The following is a 21,784-nucleotide window of genomic DNA, read 5'->3' on the forward strand; positions in this document are numbered from 1 at the left end:
TACACACTGTTTCTTTTCCAACTCTCATCCCAACTCCTTGATCAGTAAGAAGAGTGTTTATTTATTTATTTTCTGCTTTAAAATATCATACATTTAATATTTTATGCACTCCAGGCTTCCTAAAGTACACTGTTATATGCAACTGCATAAAACACACACATTATATACATGCTTCTGTATATAATTTTTTATATACTTAGGCTTTTTAGAAAACTGACAATACACAAGCAGCTTGGGTATAAGTGGGTACTTGTTGCAAAGAGGTGGTCCAAAGCTTGATCGGGACAGAATTGCCAAACTGTGTTTATAAATCCATTCAAAGCAGATTCCTCCTCCCACCCTACCCCACAGCCTGTCTCTACAGACACTTTTCTTCTAGCCAAGCACACATTGCTTCTAGAGTTCAGCTGAGGAGAAAAGCACCACAGGAGGACAAACTGTGATGAGGCAGACAGGCATACGGTAGGTTCTGCACTCATCCAAGTAGTCCACTTGCTGTTCAAACAACACCCTTCATTCTGTGCAAATGGGGAGGGTAAGTGTTTAAGCACATAGATCTGCCATAGTCACAACTAATTTAGGCCTTAACTTTTAAATGAAAAATGTTACTTGGATGCAGAGAAATATTCCAAGTAAAGGCAAGGTGGAGAACATTCAGATAGCAATACCGAACAGCTCCCAAATTCAGTGGTAAGGAGTTGCCATAAGACAGGCACGTCCAACAGGTAGATTGTGATCTACCAGTAGATCACTGGACGTCTGTGGTAGATCACTGGCTCCCCCCAAAGAAGCTCGACAACTTTGGCTCCCCTAAAAAATGCTCAACATTTTAGCCCTTCACTCCCCCAAAAACAGGGCTTTCCTCCCGCCTCAGAAAAGCTCAACAACTCTGACCCGAACCCCTAAAAATGGGCCTTCCTCCTCCCTAAAAAAGCTTAACAATTTTGACCTGACCCCACCCCCCCCAAGAGGGTAGATCACTGCCAGTTTTTAGATTGCAGTCTCTTCGGAGTTGGCCACCCTTGCCCTAAGAAAAAAAAAATGGGTGTGAGGGGAAGAGAAATCTACTGTATAGTCTTATCACTACATAACTTTGCATGCAGAGGCTAGGAAGGGTAGTTAATGCTGGAGGCAAGCCTAAGGAAAGGTACTTGGGAGGAAGCAGTGAAGCCTAGATTGTAGCCAGGCAAACATATGCAGCATGCAACAGGTTCCACAGTACTTTTATCTAGATTTTAAACAAATATTACCCCCACAGAAATGTGTGAAAATAGGGAAAGTGGCTGCAAACCTATGAGCACCTAGCGTAGGACTGCCATTCAACTTGGTGGGGTGGACTCCCAAGTAGACACACACAAAGGATTGTGCAGTTTAAGCCCTTTAGAAGTTACAAAGATCATTTAGAAGGGTAGAAATGCATTTGAAGCACCCACATGTACACAAGGATAGTAGAGACTCTGGAAAAAGGTTCCTTTCCTGAGTAACATAAAGGCCCCACCAGCACTGTGTAGTTAAAGCAGTATCAAGCCACTTTAAACAGGCATGTCTTCCTGCAAAGAATCATGAGGGTGTTGTTAAGGGTGTTGAGAATTGTTAGGAGACCCCTTCACGGTGTTACATTTCTCAGTGTAGTTTAATAGTCAATCCCTCTCCCTAGGGAACACTGGAAACTGCGGTCCTGGGAGGGGAATAAGGGTCCTCCTAACAACTCTCTAGGCAGCCTTAATGACAGTTCTGAAAATTGTCTGGGAGAAACCATGACTGTTTAAAGTGATTTAAAGTAGTGCAGATGGGGGCCTTAGACACAGGTTCTCTTTCATGGAGCCTAAATATTTCACTCCAGAATGTATTAATTATATGAAATAAGCAGGCCAGCCCATTTCGAGGAGAACCAGCGTATCCTTTTTAAAAAATAATGCTTTACTTTTCCTGGCTGCATACCTGCAGCTCCCTCCTCTCAGAAATTTATCGTTTCAGCAATCTAGCACCATGCCAGGAACACAATTCATTTGGACTTGGTATGAATTACACACCAAATATTAAATAAACAGTGTCCACAGAGAATTCGCTTGCATTATTAAATTACATGAAGTAATTTATAAGTGTGCGCGGCGTGCGCACGCATACACAAGCCTGAGATGGGGGTGGTTTTTCCCCACCCCCTTCCCTTCTTTCACAAATTCAGGATTTCACATTGCTACAGTGAACAAGCCAAACAAGTCTCACTTCGAAAGTCATTTCGCTGCATTCATTTCGACATATTTGAAGTGGGGGGGGCATATCCCTCCTACCACGCCGCTCCCACCCCTCAGGAAAAAAAAACCCTGAAAGAAGTCTGATGTAATATATATACTCTCTCTTTCTACTTCCAGTTTTCTCAATGGCTTTTAAACCGCTTACAAACATATACAAATTGAGATATGATCAGAATCCCAAAGGGAAACGCATGGAGAGAGGCAGAGAGAGAAGATGAGGGGAAGCAGTCTGAAGGTAAACAGGCAGGGCTCTTGCTAAACCCATGAACCATTTCTCCCCCACCCAGCCAGCCACTTCTGCCTCCAGACGTTCACAGAAACACAGGGAGGGCTGTAGAATAAAATACCCTTACAGACACACCCTCAGATCCGAGCAGACGGAATAGCCACCCTCCATTAAACCCCCACCCCAGGCGCTTCAAGGGAAACACAGCCCCGAGGTGGAGCTGGGTGGGTGGAGGAGAGGAAGCCCTCGTTTGGTTGAAAAGTTTAAAGGGAAACGCCGAGGGATTGGACGGGGGGGGGGGGTCGGGGAGAGGGCGACACCGTGTCTCGCAGCCTGGGCTGGGCGCTACAATATGCCCGGAGTGGCTTGCCCAGTGTCTGGGCTGGGTGCCTTCTCTCCCCTTCGCAACAGCCCTTGCCCACTTCCTGTGTGTGTTTGTGTGCAAGAAAGCGAGTGTGTGTGTCTCTGGGGGAGGTCCTCCCCCCCCTTCCCCCTGCCGTGAAGGCGAAGGGAGGCTACTGGTTTCCCCTCCGCCGCCCCAGGAAAGGCAAGCGAGGTCTCCCCGCCGGCGCCTTCCCTACTACCTACCTGGATGTAGTTGTTCTCGCAGTAGTCGGCGACCCTGGTGAGGTTCTGGTAGCTCTCGAGCAAAGCCCGCTTTCCAGAAGGGATTTCCTCCTCTAGTAACATCTGCAGCTCTGCCATTTTCCACCCCTCCGCATCGCTTCCTCTTGCATTAAAGAGACAGCGGGAGCTCCGCAAGCTCTCGAGCCAGCCCGCCTGGTATTGTGGGATTCCTTCTCCTCCTCCTCCTCGCCTCGCTCTCGCCACAGAGACTTCGCTTTCCCCCCCCTCCCACCCACACCGAGCCGCTCTCGCTCTCGCCCGTCCCTCGCCTGGCTCCTTTTTCGCCCGCCTTCCTTCTCGGCCGCCGTCCCCCTCCCGCCCCGCCCCACAGGAAAAGGTATCGCAAGGCACGCCGGGAGATGTAGTCACGGCTCTTTCCTGCCGCCCTCCCTTCCTCTTTCCCGCTTTGATCAGTCTATAGGACGGGGCCGCCGGCAACTCCTTGCGTTTTGACAGTGGCTTCGTTTCCCGGGGATCCGCGCGGACAAACCCGACAGGGTTTCCCAGCGATGAGAGAGTTACTTGGAAGGGATCCTGAGGGTCATCCAGTCCAACCCGCTGCAATGCAGGAATACGCAGCTGTCCCGTGCGGGGATTGAACCTGCAAACCTTTGCGTTATCAGCACCGCGCTCTAACCTATTTAAGCTGTCCCTTTAGAGCAGGCATGTCCAAGGGCTGTTTCGGGGGCCTAATCCGGTCCCCGGTCGATTTAATCCGGCCCCCGTGGCAGTACATGTCCTGGGGTAACCCCTTCCCCCCCCAAAAAAAAAGCTCAGCAACTTCAATCCTAAAAAAAGCTGAACAACTTTGGTCGGCACTCACGCGTGTTCACTTCATCAAATCTGACCCTCTTTGAAAAAAGTTTAGAGCTCTAAAGCTCTAAAAAGCTGTAGAGGGAGAAAGCTTTAAGTGGTGACATGCACGTGCCAGGAATACTGTGCCCCCCCCAACCTAGCAAAAGATTAAGTATTTCCCTCCAGTCCCCGTCCCCCCATAAACAGGGATTCTTTAGCTGTGGTTCCTGCAGTACAGGGGGGGTTGGGCTAGATGACCCTGTGGGTTCCTTCCGACTCTGTGATTCTGTTGTGAACTGCCCTGAGATCTACGAATGAAGTGTGATATATGCTAAAGGGAGGAAGTATTCTAGTCCTTGTGATTACAGGAAAAACCCAGCATCTACTATGATGTAGACAGCCAGATGCACCCACCCAAACCTCCAAAAGTGAAGTTTCCAAAGTAATGTGATACAGCCTAAATATGTATATAGAGAGTAGACAGGCAGATTGGGCAGGACTATGCAGTCGCAGCTGCAACCCATACAGAATTTGATGGGCCTAAGCCTCTTGACATCAGTGGACTTTGAGGACATCTCATTCTGCAAAAGAGATGCTTTGTTGTTGTTTAGTCGTTTAGTCGTGTCCGACTCTTCGTGACCCCATGGACCATAGCACGCCAGGCACTCCTGTCTTGCACTGCGTCCCGCAGTTTGGTCAAACTCATGTTCGTAGCTTCGAGAACACTGTCCAACCATCTCGTCCTCTGTTGTCCCCTTCTCCTACGGTAGTGCCCTCAATCTTTCCCAACATCAGGGTCTTTTCCAAGGATTCTTCTCTTCTCATGAGGTGGCCAAAGTATTGGAGCCTCAGCTTCAGGATCTGTCCTTCCAGGGAGCACTCAGGGCTGATTTCCTTAAGAATGGATAGGTTTGATCTTCTAGCAGTCCATGGGACTCTCAAGAGTCTCCTCCAGCACCATAATTCAAAAGCATCAATTCTTCAGCGATCAGCCTTCTTTATGGTCCAGCTCTCACTTCCATACATCACTACTGGGAAAACCATAGCTTTCACTATACGGACCTTTGTCGGCAAGGTGATGTCTCTGCTTTTTAAGATGCTGTCTAGGTTTGTCATTGCTTTTCTCCCAAGAAGCAGGCGTCTTTTAATTTCGTGACTGCTGTCACCATCTGCAGTGATCAAGGAGCCCAAGAAAGTAAAATCTCTCACTGCCTCCATTTCTTCCCCTTCTATTTGCCAGGAGGTGATGGGACCAGTGGCCATGATCTTGGTTTTTTTTGATGTTGAGCTTCAGACCATATTTTGGAGATGCTAGTACAGCTAAATAAAAATACTGTATTTAGGACCTATGAGATCGCTTTACCCTACATGTGCCCAGTCAACCACTTTGATCAGCAGAATTGGCACTACAGTACTACAGGTGCCACATAATATCTGCTCTACATTTGTGAAAAGTCAGTTGTTTGGTGTGGCATGCAACACCCACATTTTGGAACTCCCTGCCTATTGAGATCAAGCAGGTGCCTTCACTCTACTCTTTTCGGTGACATTCCTGTTTAGACAAGCCTACTCGTATGCTTAGGAAGTTCAGGTAATTTTACTCTGTTTAGTAGTTTAACTTGTAATTTTAAAAGTAGAATTGTATTTTTTCTCTCCTTGCTTTTACTGGTTTATCGTCTGTAAACCACTCTCTTAATTTTTTTTTACAATCAAACAGTGTATAAATTTTATGAAATAGCTATATATATGTATGTATATGATATCTGCAGTGGTTTACAAGCTTGCCCCACCCCCAACCACTTGAAAATTGCTGAGAGTCTTGGCAGGTCACGATTTTGCTACTGGTTGTAGCAATTGTAATGCACTATGCTAGATGCTGTGTGATTTTTAATTGTATTTCTATTCCTGCTTTTATTTTTTATAGTGTATGCCATTGTATTGCAATCTAAATTCCATAGAATTCCAACTGTAATACAACAAAATGCAATATAAAGATAAAAGAATCAATAGAAATGAAATTAAATAATCAATATGAATATTTATTACAGAAACACCATGGATCACCTGAGAGACACTGGGTGCACTACAAAAGGCCAGTATGTGAGAAGGGCCAAAATAATAGTACAAATATATAAAATGTTATCTTTGTGAAAGTGGAAAGCACTGAGGATTCTGACTCACATCATTATAGGACCTTATAGCAAAGCATCTCCTTTCTCCATAGCTGGCACAAATGAATTTTAGGATGGAAGCCTTGATTATGAAACCTCACCATCTGCTTTGCTTATGGCTTCATGCTGATTGATTTTCATATGGAAAGAACATCAAAGGGACTGTGACAGGACATTCCGTTTCAAGGCAGTCCCAGAATCCTCTGCTGCTGCTGCTTTTCCTGCAGAAGTCACTAGCAAGAATGCCAATTAGTGCCAACTGCAAAGATGATAATAATGTGGAGCACAGAGCTCAATGTACCCTCCTTAAATGTGGCAGTCCTAAAACCAGGAGTATCATTTCAGATTGTAGCTGGTAGGTGCCACAGCACCTACTTTAGGGTTGGGTGAACAACCTCACTTCCTTTCAGATTCTCATTTTTCTGATCTTAAGTTTGATTCTCCACATTTTCACATCAGCCTGTGATTTGTATCCTTATGGGGGGGGGGGAGTTCTAATGAAAATCCAGTGGCATTTTAATGCACATTTCTCATGTTTGTAATTTTTACAAGTATACACATTTTTGCAATGCTGTTTCTCCTACTGTAGAAATATGTATGCTATTTTCACTAATAGATGCACTTATATACAGTGGTACCTCGGTTTACGAACTTAATCCGTTCCGGAAGTCCATTCTTAAACCGAAACTGTTCTTAAACCGAGGTGCACTTTCCCTAATGAGGCCTCCAGCCGCCGGTGCCCTTCCACCATTCGGATTCCGTTCTTAGACTGAGGTAAAGTTCGCAAACCGGGACACTATTTCCAGTTTTGCGGAGTTTGTAAACCAAATTGTTTGTAAACTGAATCGTTTGTTCTTAAACTGCCTTACAAAATTAAGACAAGTGTGACTTTGGAACGATGACTGTTTCTTTCACGTATTGTTTTGGGAAGTGTGACAACTAGGTGGAAAAAGGTGGGTACAGATTTTGGCTGTGTGCATCTTACCAGCTGCCCAGTAGTGCTGACCCTTAATGCTGATCCAGGGGTGGGGGTGGGGGTGGAGGGACATTCAGCCACTCAGAATGTAAAACCAGTAGAATTTTAGAGATACAAATAAGGAGTTGTATCCTTATTTGTTCTTGCTATATTCTTGCTCAAAAAAGACCAATTGAAATGAATGGACCAAATTTACTTGTGTCCATTGTTAATTACAGTGGGTCTGCTCTGATTACAACTAACAGTGAACGCAACCCAAAACTGACAACTGTCGGCTGGACCCTGCAACTTTGCATTTTAACGGTGGTTGAGATTAGCGATTATGATGCCTATTTCCAAGTTGTAGAAGGCTTCATTGCCAAAGCCCTAAACAACCTCGGTCCAGTATACCTAAAGGAGCGTCTCCACCTCCATCGTTCTGCCCGGACACTGAGGTCCAGCGCCGAGGGCCTCCTGGCGGTTCCCTCACTACGAGAAGCCAAGTTACAGGGAACCAGGCAGAGGGCCTTCTCGGTAGTGGCACCCACCCTGTGGAACGCCCTCCCAAGCAGATGTCAAAGAGAACAACAATTACCAGACCTTTAGAAGGCATCTCAAGGCAGCCCTGTTTAGGGAAGCTTTTAATGTTTGATGGATTTCTGTATTTTGTTGGAAGCCGCCCAGAGTGGCTGGGGGAACCCGGCCAGATGGGCGGGGTAAAATAATATATTATTAATATTATAATTCCTGCAGATTGTGCCCAGCAATGGAGCAAGCCAATCAGGAGCCTGGGTCGGCGCACATGTCTGCGGGGCCAGCCGACCATGGGGCGGCGCCAGCCAGGGCAGGGCGCTTCAAGGAGTATGCCTGCCTCCTCCCACTCAGCCACCCTACAGTTGAGGGGGAGGCGGCGGGCGGACCGTTTGGGGCAGCGCGGAGCCTGCGGGCACCCAAGGTACTGCATCACTCCCAGGAGAGATGCATGGCTCAGGCACGCTGCAGGCCCTGCGGTGAGTGCCGCCCGAAATTTTGTCACACACACCCCCAGTGGTGACACCTGGGGCGGCCTGCCCCCACCGCACTCCCCTTCCTGTGCCCCCGTTTGTGCCACAGTTAAAAGTACCACTGTGGGGACTAATGGAAAAGTTGGCAACCATGCTAGATAATAGGCACTCATGAAGCCTAAACACACATGGCCTGAAACACAGGTATGGCTATAGATAGCTACACCCTGCTTTGCCCAGATGGGGCTTTGGCTTGAAAGTTGAAACCGCAAACTTTGGTGTGCTTCTGGATTACTGCCGCTGAAATATAAAGTCTGGGAAACACAGCAGTAATTGAAAGGTGTGTTGATACCTGCAACTGAATGAATTAATCTCTTACTGTCACATAACAGTAAGATTTGATCTGTGCAGAAGACATAAAAAGAACGCTAGAGAAATTTACAGGGGAGTTAAATGGGAGTTCTCATTGCTTTATATTTTCCCTCAAGATAGAGGGAATTTAGTTGAACGTTACTAGAATGATAAAGATCTCTCTTCCCTTAATAATACAAATTTGCAGTATATGAGGGCATGAATATAGCTCCAGTTTCACAACCACAAAGGTCACTTCCATATGACCTGTTTACTGAGCATTCATTCTGATTAGTTTGTGCAACGTTTGCGGGGAGGTAAGATGAGATTGGCTGTTTATTGAACATTCATACGTACGACGTTGCATCTTTTCATCTGATGAATGCTGCAGAACAAGTATGTATTGGTAAGGCAATCGGTTCCGTCTCTCTCTTGTCTATGTGTGTCTCTCTCCAGGGCTTTAGTGTACAGAGATTTGGGTTCTAGTTCAGTAAAAAGCTTCCGCTTATTAAAGGTGAGTCGCCAGCCCGGGAAGGAAAGGAGCCCACCTTTTCTGACTTCCTGCTGGGTGTGCTTTCTAAATGGGCAACGCAGCCCACTCTGATTGCCTGTTGCTAGGCAGCCTGTAGCATTTTGCAGTAGCAGGAGCAAGCACACTCCAGCCAGGCATCGCTAGGCAGCCCAAGCTGGTGGGGAGCCCAAAAATAAATGCAAGATTGCTGGTCTGAGAAGGAACAAAAAACAGAAAGGACAAAAATAAGCTGTGTGACAGCGCTTCATTATGTAACTTGCCCTATCTCCCCTAATCAATGAATACTGCAATTGTTTGCCCTCTCTGTACCAATCTTTCCTTTTCCTATCTTTTCTCTTCTATATTTATGCCTTAAAATAAATAAATATAAGTCTAGACACTTCTGTGTTTTCTCCCACCCACCCCCTTTTCAAATATACTGTGTGGAGGAATGTTCTCTGTCTACAAACGCCATGTCAAGAAGCGCATGAGGTTCCATGCTTTATTACAAAACAGGGACAGTGAATCAGCCCCCCTCCCAACATGTTGATGAACTCCAATTCCCATCAGCCCCAGCCAGCACAGCCAGTGGTGAGGGATGATGGGAGTTGCAGTCCAACAAAATTCTGGAGGGCAACAGAATTTGCTCTGTGCCAGTAAGTCAGATAGTGAGGAAAGATTCATTTTTATCAGAGGTAAATGGGATTTTTTTTAAAAAAAAATGGCATTTCTGAATCATGCTTCTGCCAGGCTGAAGGAATTTGGTAAGTTTAGCCTGGATAAGAGACAAGTAATATTGCATATACATTGCATATCCATGTAGGTCACCATTATACACCTTCAGCAGCACTGGAGACCTTACGAAAAATATCTGAAGTGGATTTTCAGAAGAGTGTGTGTGTGTGCACCTTTTTTAGCCCACTTTCCATCCAAAAGAGACTTCTAGAGTGGCTTGTAATTGCCAGTTATATGGCAGTTCCTGCCCTATGGCTTACACTACAGTCTAAAAGCCATCACACAAAAGGGAAAAGGAATGGGAGAGAGGAGGAAGAAGAAAAGCTCATACCCGGTATCTTTGTTACAGAGTGCACTTCTTGCAAGAACCAGCGGGAATGGAAAGATTTCAAGGTGAGGCGGAACCAAAAGTTGCTTGTCTTTCAGCAGTGCAGTCCCATTTTTCCCAGGCACCTCACGATCATAAACAGTTACTAAGCAGAACAAGAAAAACAAAGGATACCAACTGGTAGAATACAAAGGAACGGATCTCTCTTGTGTTTGTGTTTTGCTGTAGCTGTATAATAAAGACACTCTCATTTGTTTCAGAATTCAGCTTCTCATCTCGGCCAATATTGCTTCTTACAGGACAGTGTGAAAGTTAGAGCTCATGTCTTAATTACCATGAAAGGATTCCTTGTGCTTAAAAGGTTTATGGCTCCCTGGGGAAAATATAATGGTTGTGGGGAAGCAGAAGACTCTGGTTCATTCCTCAGATCACACCCATTCCTTCAACACTTTTTTATGATGACTAGCCAAGGACATTTTGATACCTGAAGCACAGAATCCTAAAGTCAATCCTTCCCACTAATAAAAATTTCCATTCTTTGGAGATAATTTGTGTTTCCTCTCCTGTGCAAGGGTAACACATACAGCTGCTTTTTGAGGGGGTTCAAGAGCAACATGGCTATCCTTTCCCCCCATATTGATGGAACATTGCTACTGGGCCAAGAATAAAAGGGATTAAGCTGGACTTCAGGTGATAATGCACAAGCAGCCTCTTAGTATAACACAGGCACCCCCAAACTGTGGCCCTCCAGATGTTTTGGCCTACAACTCCCATGATCCCTAGCTAGCAGGACCAGTGGTCGGGGAAGATGGGAATTGTAGTCCAAAACATCTGGAGGGCCGAAGTTTGGGGATGCCTGGTATAACAGTTCTACATTCCAGCTTCTCTTCTTTCACCAAAGCTACCTGCATTTGAAGGCTACACTGATCACTGTGGTATCTGATCATCAGCACAATATCATAGAATCATAGAATCATAGAATCATAGAGTTGGAAGAGACCACAAGGGCCATCCAGTCCAACCCCCTGCCAAGCAGGAAACACCATCAAAGCATTCCTGACAGATGGCTGTCAAGCTTCTGCTTAAAGACCTCCAAAGAAGGAGACTCCACCACACTCCTTGGCAGCAAATTCCACTGCCGAACAGCTCTTACTGTCAGGAAGTTCTTTGGCAGTCATGTATATTTATTAGAAGTACCCCTGCAATGCTTGATTAATGCAGCAGGTTAAGAATTCAGTTTCAGTATAAGTATGAAAGGGAATTGGATAGTGTTGATATAACATAGAAAATGCTGGTGTTTGAATATATGCTTGAGAACAGCTCCTGTTTATCAGTCAGCCCCGATTTCCTGTCTTTGTTCCTAGTAAATAATTGTCTCTGTTTTGTTGCTAAGGATGACTTGTTTTAATGTTGCTCCAGTTGCTGGAGTTATAATTCTACAGGCTTAAGTTCCCTCCCTCGGGGTCTCCAGAAGTTAAATCTTGGAGAGGAATAGATGGCTGGATGCCTCTTGTCTAAAGTGCAGACATGCCTATTAGCAATGTACAAGCATGAACACTAAGGCACCACACAGAGTATAGCTTTGCTGTTTCATTAACTGCAGGTGTTGAGCTGTTGATGATAGTCTTCGATAGTGCAATTATTATTTGTTTAGAAAACTTATACACTGCCTTTCCGATGCAACTGCTTTGCTCAAGGCTGCGTACAATTAAAAATAAAATGATCCTACAAAAGAAATAAAGCAGCAGTATAAAAATGGAAACAGGCTCAACAAATGCAAACCTTCTAAAATGAGGGTCTCCTATTTTTTATTATTATTAAAAAATCTGCCTGGTGATGTTTTTAACCAGTTAGTACAATTGCTAATTGAGAGCGAGTGGCCATGCCTATCTCTGTCTTGTCTGGCTTAATATTCACTCTACTAACCTTCATCCATCCCATAACCACCTTCAGACATTTGGTTCAGGACATCAACAGCTTCCCTCGTATCAGAGAAAAAGGAGAAATTATATTTCCTTGGAATAAAAAAAACCCTAGCTTTAAAAAAAACAGGTGAAAAACAAGCTATTATACACATTATAATGAAGACACACTTATATGTGGAGTTGCCTTACTGTTACAATTCCATATTTGCTGTATCTCATTGATTTAGCCAAAGTATAATCAGATCATAGGACGTGGGTGGCGCTGTGGTGTAAACCACTGAGCCTCTTGGGCTTGCCGATCGGAAGGTCGGTGGTTCGAATCCCTGTGTCAGGGTGAGCTCCCATTGCTCGGTCCCAGCTCCTGCCCACCTAGCAGCTCAAAAGTGCATCAAAGTGCAAGTAGATAAATAGGTACCACTCCAGCAGGCAGGCAAACGGCATTTCCGTGCACTGCTCTGGTTTCGCCAGAAGCGGCTTAGTCATGCTGGCCACATGACCCGGAAGCTGTCTGCGGACAAATGCCGGCTCCCTTGACCTATAGAGCGAGATGAGCGCTGCAACCCCAGAGTCGTCTGCAACTGGATCTAATGGTCAGGGGTACCTTTACCTTTTTATAATCAGATCATACAAGTAAAATGTATCTGAAATGTTCCATTAATATTTAAATGGTTACAGGTAGGTAGCCGTGTTGGTCTGGGTCGAAGTAAAATGAAAAAATTCCTTCAGTAGCACCTTAAAGACCAACTAAGTTTTTATTTTGGTATGAGCTTTCGTGTGCATGCACACTTCTTCAGATACCCTGAAGATACCCAGCTACCGCCTGTAGCTTACAGAAGCTATCTGAAGAAGTGTGCATGCACACGAAAGCTCATACCAAAATAAAAACTTAGTTGGTTTTTAAGGTGCTACTGAAGGAATTTTAATATTTAAATGGTGTGACTTCTCTTAGTTGTTGCCATCATTAAGCACAAATGAGCCACAATATACCCATAATGAGGTTTTTTAAGTTTTACAGTGTGAGAGTTGAAAGGGTATGAGAGAAAACCAATTACTGTAACTTTGAGAACAGATTCATTCTCCAGCTGCATTTGCTCCTCAAAGCCACTGGGTGGCGCTTCAAGCTTAACGTGTACCAACAAGTAAAGGCCTTAGGCAATTCCTGTACAGTACAGTAATTCAAGAAGAAGCCCCAAACAAGATGCACAGATGTGGATTTCATCTTGTCTTGAGAAATGCTCTAAGAAGCGGGAAAGAGAAGATCTGACAGGTAGCAAAATACAGGTATCTCATCTGCTCATAGCACACGGTCATTGCTAGGCAATAGGAAAAGATCTATGACCATGACACAAATTTGCCACTGGCAAATTAAAGGTGGCACGCGGCTGGGATCTCAGTAGTACTGCATTCTGCAGCACATTCGGGCACCCTGTGAGTAGAGTTTAAAGAAACTGTGGTTAAAAGGGGGAGAGCTAGGTTCCACCCCCAAACACCTCTGACTACTCACCTGATTTTGCTACCGCCTGTAGCTTACAGAAGCAAAAGGCAGAGGTTCTCACAAGGAGCAACTTTTTATTCAGCACCCCTCTTTGACTATTTTTTACCAAGAAAGAATGGAAGATAGTGGTCCAAGCAGCAGATCCCTCCTGGTGGGGTGAGATGAAAAGCATTTAGACATGAGAAACAGCACCGTGCCACAGCTCATGAGCTATGAAGGAGGAAGTGCCTAGTTCAAATGTCACTTCAGCCCTTCTCTCAGCTGGTGTCACAAAGCACATTGCAGTTTTCAATGGCAGAAAGAGGTAGAATTCCAGACTATGTCTCTTCAAACAGTGTGGAGTCGTCTTATTTATTATTTATATTTATGTATATGGTGCTTTGGAAAGAACAGGTTTTTAACATTCCCATCTTTCCCAAGTTCAAGGTGGCTTACGAAAGCGACAAAAATCACATTAGAGCACAATATGAAAAACGAACAATTACGCAGCAACTAGCTGCTGAAACTAAGTAAGAGCACAAGAAAAGCTCTGCTGGATCAGGCCAAAGGTCTACCTAGACCAGAATCCTGATCTCATAGTAGCTAATGCCTATCAGGAACTGTGTGCAACAACTCTCACACCAATTCCCAGTAATTGGTATTACAGTCTCCAAAAATGAAAGTGAAACATAGCCATCATGATAGCCTCATCCTCCGTGAATATGAAAAATTCTCCCAAAAACTAGCAAAGAAGGGGGGGGGACTATTGATATTTTGTTTTATTAACCACCTTCACCACCCTAAAGTTCCAGAGTAAATAACAGCAATTTAAAAGACAACATTAAAAACTGTTTAAAACAAATTACCAATCAGAATACAGTCATACCTCGGTTTAAGTACACAATTGACCAATTGTGTACTTAAACCGAGGTACCACTGTAATAGGGTGGGTCCTATATGTGTGTGTGTGTGTGTTCTCTAGGAGTAAAGAGCTGCCTCTTCAGATTACCACAAAAATTGTATAATTCCTCTCCGGGGGGTGGGGGGCAAATTGCAAAACTAGGAAGCTGCCACAGAGAATGCTCTCTCCTGGGCCATCTCCCCCACCCCACCCCCTCAGGGCAGTGGAACTAGCAAGAGGGCCTCCTCTGTTGATCTTAACAGAGTATATTAAGATCTAAAATGGTATGAATTAGGCCCAGAAACGAACTGCCAACCAATGCAGCTGTTTTAAAACTGAGGTTAGATGAATTCTAGATGGAAACCTAGACAGTAATCTGCATTTTGGAACAGTTGAGGTTTCTGAATAGTCTTCAAGGGCAGCCCCACGTAGGACACATTGCAGCAATCCAGTCTGGAAGTTACATGGCATGAGTGGAGAGAGGTACCATCCCACAGCCTTTGAATGCCCTCTTCCACATGAACCTGCTGGAAAATTCCCAATCATCTTTAGAAAGAAACCCTTCTCTGATTGTCCTTGGCTCTCTCAGAGATCAGGCAGCTGGCAACTGGGGAGATGGCCTTGTGACACTTGCTTTTATGTTTTGTGGCTCTTATGCCATTCCAATGTTAACACAAAGGCCATTACCTCATTTTTCCAAGGCCTTTTCAGATACTGTTTAAATATTTTTTACTTTATTTCTCTGACATTTATGTTTTTAGTGCTCTGCTGTTCATATTGTTTTATTCATCATTTTATTTTTTAAAGAAATCTTTTGTACAGTATATGATAGCTAGCCATCCTGGGAGGAGCAGTTCTAAACAGCGTGGTCTGATTTATTTAAAACAAAACTGCTGTAAAGGCCCTGACAGAGCAGACCTTGCTGATACTTGGGAACATCGGAAGTTGCCTTATCAGAGCATTAGTGCCATCAAGCTCACTGTTTGCGCACTGACCGATAGTAGCATGTAATTCTTGAACATAAAATGTACTAAATATAATTTCCTATAGTAGAAATACTAAGGGTTGTTTTTAGATTGGATGAGCAGGTGTGCAAATGTGAAAAATAATAGAGACACAGAACATATAATATGAATATGAACATTCAGTAATTATTCCTTGAAATATTGCCTTGCTTATTTTAAGTGTGTGTGGTAGTAACTGTGTTTTGATCATTTTGAAAGTGATTTTAAGATTTTAGCAATTTATACAAAAAAACCCTGATGATTTGATTTGATTTATTGTTACGGTTCTTGACCAGCACAAAAACCCTGATGTTTTCTACCTATTGTGAAAAGAGTATAAATCATTACTAATGTATTCCCAAAGGAGTCTAAAATTGGTAGTATGTTTATTCACTGAAAACAGAAAGAGCAAGGTTAAGCGGGAGGAGGGAGAATTCTTTCTTCTTCTTCCAAGCCACATTTAATGTTCCAGCAGTGAATTACAGCCTCCCCTCCCCACACCCTGGGCCCTGACTTTAACCTGTGAGAGTTTCTGCCTGAGAGAGGAGGAGGAAGGTGGCTGGAGGAAAGTGATGAGCTCCCCAACACTATTTGCAGGTGCTCTCAAGAGGCGGAGGAAGCCGAGAAGGGCAGAGAGGACGACGAGGAGGAGGCCACTAGGCTAGTAGCCGTGTTTCCTCATGATCGTCAGAAACTCCTGCTCGCTCACTTCCCCGTCTCCATTCAGGTCAGCTTCGGTGATCATTTCCTGCAGTTCCTCGTCCGTCAGCTTCTCCCCAATCTCGGAGGCGACGCGCTTGAGGTCTTTAAAGCCGATCTTGCCCCTTTCCGGGTCCTCGAACAGCTTGAAGGATTTCACGATCTCCTCTTTGGAATCCGTTTCGGACATCTTCTTGGTCATCACGGAATAAAAAGCGTCGAAGCCGATCTTCCCCGAGCCTTCTTTATCCACTTCGCTCACGATCTTCTTGATCTCTTCTCTGGTGGGTTCAAAGCCCAGGGCCCGAATGGATACCTTCAGGTCTTTCACGTCGATGGTCCCGGTGCCGTCGGAATCCAGCAGGTCGAAGGCATCGCGCATCTGCTCCTTTTGAGCGGGGCTGAGTTCAAGCTTAGGGCCTTTCTTCTTCCACTTGCTCCTCCTAAAAGCCATCCTTCTGGGCCCTCAAGGCAGCGCCGTCCGGGCTCCTCAAGCCGTTCTGCCACCTTGCTACTGGCTGCTCCCCGCAGACGCCAGGAGGGAGAATGCTTATGCCTATGGGGGGGAAACAGTTGAAGGTTGCCATGGCAGGGAGGATCATGGATGTCAGAGATCGGAAGTAGTAGAGGGACGGACTACATTTCCCAGCATGCTCCTCGAGGAGGCGGGGCAAGAATGAGCTGATCGCTGCTGTTGGGAGACATTTAACAGGAGAAGCCTGAGCCTTGGGCAAAAAAAAAGGTGAGCGAACCTGCCACGGAAGGTAGGAGCGGGGAACAATTTGTGCTCTTTGTTATGCTTTGTTATTTCGGAAATGAGGCGGAAGGTCAGCTGTTCTTCGGCGCCTCCACCCTCTAGGCCTTGCTTTGGGGTGACGTGACGCTTTGCTGTCAAAAAGTTGGAGGAGAAAAAAACATTGTATTGTTATTTTTGTCCTTGCAGCTGTCAGGTTCTGTCTGTAATTGAGGGAATTGGGACCAGATGTGTGTTGCTGGGAAGTCTCGCCCCCGATCCCCACCCCAAGAGTGTGTAATAATAGATGCCTAGTAATAATGGGTGGTTGTATTATTGTTGTGTACAGTACTGGAAACAGTAAATCACTGGCGCTGAGGCTGGCTTTGCAAAGCTTATCTAAAAGCCCCCTGTGAGTGAGGATGGGGTGAGTGTAGATAAAAGTTGTTGGGAAGTTTTGAATTGCTTGTTTAGCTGTTCGCCAGGGCTGCGTGATGTCGCACTTGTCAGGTCACAACAGACGTTTAAGAAAGCAAAAGACAGGTGCTGTTAAGTCCTGGGAAATAGCAATGGGATGGGCTGGAAAAAGTGGAAGGTAACGGAGGACTGGTGTACGAGTAAATCAGCAGTTACTCCAATACAGTCTTTTAAAACCACTTGTTCGAACTTCCTGATCAGGCTGGCGAAAGTAAGGTGAAACGATTGACCCGCATCCGTCCAAATCCCTTTTCTTTTAGCGCATGTTGTTAATGTCACCTCCCATCCACTTTGAAGACGACAGTACAAAATCTAGGATATGACCCATGTAGGCTGCAATTCTGTGCATGCTTATATGGGAGTAAGCCCCTCTGAACCCAGTGGCATGAGCGTAGCCAGGATTTTTTTTGGGGGGGTTGCTTTTGTTAGTGGGGGCAGGACCTCAGTTTGCTATGTATTTTAATTTTTTTTTGATTTAGGGGAGCAGCTGCCCCTCTCTGCCCCCCGCCGCCTACGCCGATACCCAGCGGCACTTCTGTGTCAGCATGCAGGACATTGGGTTATGAGTCGTTAACCTCCCTAAGTATAATGATTTCGGAGCAAGCCCCATTGACTTCTTTGGGGTCGGGCTTAAAAACATTCAGAAGGACAGGTCACGCGAGCTAAATAATTGGGCCTCATTCTTGATACACAGGGAGATGAACCTACACGAGACTTGAGCGAAAGGAGGGTAGTAAACACCCCTTTCCATGGTGCCTTTGGCGCAACCCTTTACTCCCAATTCCATACTGTAACTGAAAAAAATAGTTTATTATTCCCCGTTGATCCTTCCTCCCCTTCCTGTTCGCTGCCTCGCGGCTTTCATATTGTAAGCCTCTCGGGGCAGGGACCTGTCTTCTTTCCAAAGCTGACATTATATAAATCGATAAAGATTAAACCGACAAGTTGTGCGCTGTAGAAAGGTGAAGCCGGGGCACTGTATGGAGTGACAGTCCAGGTGGACTTTGGGTTTAGTTACTTCACATATTTCTTTTCCACCACCACGCCAGAGTGGAACCAAAATAGGCAAGTCTCAAAACCACGAGAGTACTGTACGCCTTATTATTATTATTATTATTATTATTATTCATTCACTTCGGGCTGTTTTACACCGTCGCCTCCACGATTCCTTCAGGATGCGACCGAGGGGCGACTGGGGGCCGCGGAGGGGCCGGGAAAGTCGCTGCCGAGGGGAGCCCATCTTCTCGGGGGCGAGCTGTGAGGGGAGCCGCCCGCAAAGGCCCGGCCTGGCTTTCCTCCCTCTGCTTGGCTGAAGGGGGCGGAGGCAGCCGCGGCCCTCGCGTCCCCTCCGCCACCGCCTCCTTCGCCAGACCCGCGTTATGTCCTGCGTTCACTCGGTTACAGGGAACTCCTGGGCGAAGGGAAGCGGCGGCGGCGGCGGCGGCCGACACGACACGGGCCCCTCGGAGGGAAGAGGCGGGACATGGCGGAGACGGAGGAGAGAGACGGCGGCGGCGGCGACGGCTCGGTGCACGAGACGCGCTTCGAGGCAGCCGTCAAGGTGATCCAGAGCCTGCCCAAAAACGGTGAGTGAGAAGCCCGGGAGGAGGGAGACGGGCGAGGGCCAGGAACTGGGAAGGTGGGGCTGCGAAGGCGACAGAGACCCAGAGGAGAGGGTGGGAAGCAGCGCCGCCTCATTTCTGTGGCTCTTGGGGGGCGAGGAGGAGGGTCCCCCTGAATTGGGGTTTTTCTCCATCCCAGCCACGCCACACCCACAGGAGCCACTGCGAAAGACCTGCATCTTTTCTCTCCCTCCGCCACCCCCTTCTTTCTACTTTCTACCTGCCAACCAGCTCTATTATGAATTCACTAGCCAATCTTGAAAATTTGCCATTTAAAAGACGGCCAAATTTAAGGTTGCCAGATTTAAAAGACGGTTAAAGCTGTTTGGAAAAAACCGGGGTGCCCCTTGCCCTGGCACAATATGTTAGGAAATGGCCTTTCCTGGCAAAAGCATTTCTTTAGCAAGAACTCTAGTGCTCCTGGCTCTTTTTTTCTACCTAGGCAACCATTTTAACTTGTTTACCTTATTAATCCCTTGGGCAAGCTGACTGGCAGAACAGCTAGCATAAGATTTCTCTAAAAGTCTTTATGGTGCAGTAGTTGGTTATTTAAAAGCAGCAGGAGGAAGAACCTGTAGTTGGATAAAAAGGCATGCATGCAATACCAACAGTCTAAAAGCAGGGAAGGTTTCCTCTTAGCATTGGTAAGGAGCAGTTGGAGCCAGGTAAACATCTCCAGAAAGTACATTCTGGCTACCACAACTCAGAAGGCCTTATCGTAGGCCTATTCCCACCTTGCTTTCTAAAGGTATCAGACAAATTTTAATGGCCTATCGGGTTGCTGAGGGAATAGATGGTCCTTGCAGTTCTATACATCCCTACTTTGAAGCCAAATTTGAGTACAGTACTTATACACACTTATGTGTACCATATATAGAACTGCTGCCTTGATGCTCTTTGTGCATATTACGGTAAGTTCCATACAACAATTGTTCCTCTCACCAAAATGAAACATTCTGCAATCTCTGTGTGTAAACCTGATACGTAGTTTAATATTTACAATGTAAAGTTGATAAACTTACATTGAGAGCAGGACTAAAAAAATTGTATGTCCAAAAAGAAAAGCTTCCATCTCTATTTAAGAGAGCCAAATACTCAGCCAACTCTGCTCCAGAGGTTTTTTTTAATGCCTTCAAACATTTTCTTTAAAAGCAACAACAACAACAAAAACCCAACCAAGTTACCCCAGACACTGCAAGCAAGGAGGGTTTTTTTTTTTTTGCCTTGAGTGTGTTATGTTCATACTTGATTTTGCATTGGTAACAGCTTGCGGGTGTAAACGGTGTGATTTTCAAATTCCTTCTCTTTCCCACCCCACCCTTCTGAAATTGGCAGAGTCGCATAACCCTGGAAAACTTAAGCTGCATTTGCTGCATACTTAAGAATGGTGTGAACATTTGAGATGGCCGCAGCCATTGCACATGTGCAGATGACAGTTTCATGAATAGGAGCTTGGGGGATGGGGTTGCAGGGATGGGGAAATCAAAATGTCTATGCAAATGTGCCCTGAAACACAGTGGGATGAAATAACCTCACTGTGTTTTAAGTCACCAATATGAACATACCCATAATATTAGAAAATGAGAGGTGTCCTTCATATTGTGCATCTTATAAATACTTTTCTGTCTTACTTTAGTAACAGAATCTTTTAAAATATGTATCAATCTAAAATTTTGAGCTTGTGCAAGATCCATTCTAAGAGCTAAGGATTGGTTGGTGGTCAGGCACACCAGCCATTTATAAAGTGGTAGCATAAGCAGTCAAGAAATCTCCTTACCTGGCAAATAGAAGGGGAAGAATTTGAGGCAGTGAGAGATTTTACTTTCTTGGGTTCCATGATCATTGTAGATGGTGACAGCAGTCACAAAATTAAAAGACACCTGCTTCTTGGGAGAAAAGCAATGACAAACCTAGACAGCATCTTAAAAAGCAGAGACATCACCTTGCCAACAAAGATCCATATAGTTAAAGCTATGGTTCTCCCAGTAGTGATGTATGGAAGTGAGAGCTGGACTATAAAGAAGGCTGATCGCCGAAGAATCAATGCTTTTGAATTAGGGTTCTGGAGGAAACTCTTGAGAGTCCCATGGACTGCAAGAAGATCAAACCTATCCATTCTGAAGGAAATCAGCCCTGAGTGCTCACTGGAATGACAGATCATGAAACTGAGGCTCCAATACTTTGGCCACCTCATGAGAAGAGAAGACTCCCTGGAAAAGACCCTGATGTTGGGAAATACAGTGATATCTCGACTTACGAACGACTCGACAACCAAATTTTTCGACTTACAAATGGGGCAAATGGCAGCACTCTTATGAATGTCTCTACATCCAAAAGGAAACCGCAGCAGTTTTAGATAGGGTTGCTTCGACTTACGAATTTTTAGATAGGATTGCTTCAACTTACGAATTTTTCCGTTTCCAATGCATTCCTATTGGAAATTGCATTTCCAATGGCGCTTTTCGACATACAAATTTTTCAACCTATGAAGGTGCCTTCGGAACCGATTAAATTCATAAGTCGAGGCACCACTGTATTGAGGGCACAAGGAGAAGGGGACGACAGAGGACGAGATGGTTGGACAGTGTTCTCGAAGCTACCAACATGAGTCTGACCAAACTGCGGGAGGCAGTGGAAGACAGGAATGCCTGGCGTGCTCTGGTCCACTAACCAACTAAACAACAATGTGGTTTTCAGTAGGGCAGATAGTATTGGGGTAGCCATGGGAGCAGGGCCTATGGTAGAAACTGCTTGAGGCAGTTTGACTGGAATAACCTAACTATCAATTTAGGTAACCATAGTGGGGTAAAATGACTTTGGGGGGTTTTGTTTCAGGAGGATCTGCTGTGGTATTTTGATCCTTAACAGGGCTTTGATTTTCTATAGCTTTTCCCCCGTACTGCAATATATCTTCAACACAGGATGTGTGTGAGCTGAACCACAGTAGGGACAATTCTACCATAAAGCTAGCATGAGAGGTATCAGCAGTCA

General features: G+C 45.4%; 3 protein-coding genes across 19 annotated transcripts in view; 1 reads left to right on the top strand and 2 right to left on the bottom strand.

Moving 5' to 3' along the window:
• ABI1 (abl interactor 1) overlaps positions 1 to 3,312 on the bottom strand; it is a 93,284-nt gene extending 89,972 nt beyond the window's left edge. For all 8 annotated transcript variants that reach the window (XM_035129470.3, XM_035129467.3, XM_035129466.3 and 5 more), the window contains exon 1: positions 3,070 to 3,312. In XM_035129470.3, the coding sequence (XP_034985361.1) occupies positions 3,070 to 3,186 (117 nt within the window). In that variant the 5' untranslated portion in view covers positions 3,187 to 3,312. The remainder of the gene's footprint in view (positions 1 to 3,069) is intronic.
• A 12,206-nt stretch (positions 3,313 to 15,518) lies between these two features.
• Positions 15,519 to 16,599, bottom strand: LOC118091707 (centrin-2-like). Its single transcript, XM_035128938.3, has one exon. The coding sequence runs from the start codon at positions 16,413 to 16,415 to the stop codon at positions 15,924 to 15,926; it is 492 nt and encodes a 163-aa protein (XP_034984829.1). The 5' UTR covers positions 16,416 to 16,599; the 3' UTR covers positions 15,519 to 15,923.
• Positions 16,600 to 16,628: 29 nt separating this feature from the next.
• Positions 16,629 to 21,784, top strand: part of ACBD5 (acyl-CoA binding domain containing 5) — a 36,028-nt gene continuing 30,872 nt past the window's right edge. For 8 of the 10 annotated variants that reach the window (XR_015946295.1, XR_015946293.1, XR_015946296.1 and 5 more), the window contains exons 1-2: positions 16,629 to 16,703; positions 18,576 to 18,757. Coding sequence is in view for 2 of the 10 variants with exons in the window: in XM_035128936.3 (XP_034984827.3) it covers positions 18,655 to 18,757 (103 nt within the window). In the remaining 8 variants the exon portion in view is untranslated. Of the gene's footprint in view, positions 16,726 to 18,575; positions 18,758 to 21,784 lie in introns of all 10 variants that reach the window. The other 2 variants (XM_088653691.1, XM_088653693.1) reach the window with 1 other exon arrangement.

This window comes from Zootoca vivipara, chromosome 11 (assembly GCF_965207765.1).
Source record: "Zootoca vivipara chromosome 11, rZooViv2.hap1.1, whole genome shotgun sequence".
Taxonomy (NCBI): Eukaryota; Metazoa; Chordata; class Lepidosauria; order Squamata; family Lacertidae; genus Zootoca; species Zootoca vivipara.

What these genes read in the sequence shown, in the direction of transcription:
- LOC118091707 (XM_035128938.3), bottom strand. Translation starts at nt 16,415, where the DNA reads ATGGCTTTTAGGAGGAGCAAGTGGAAGAAGAAAGGCCCTAAGCTTGAA.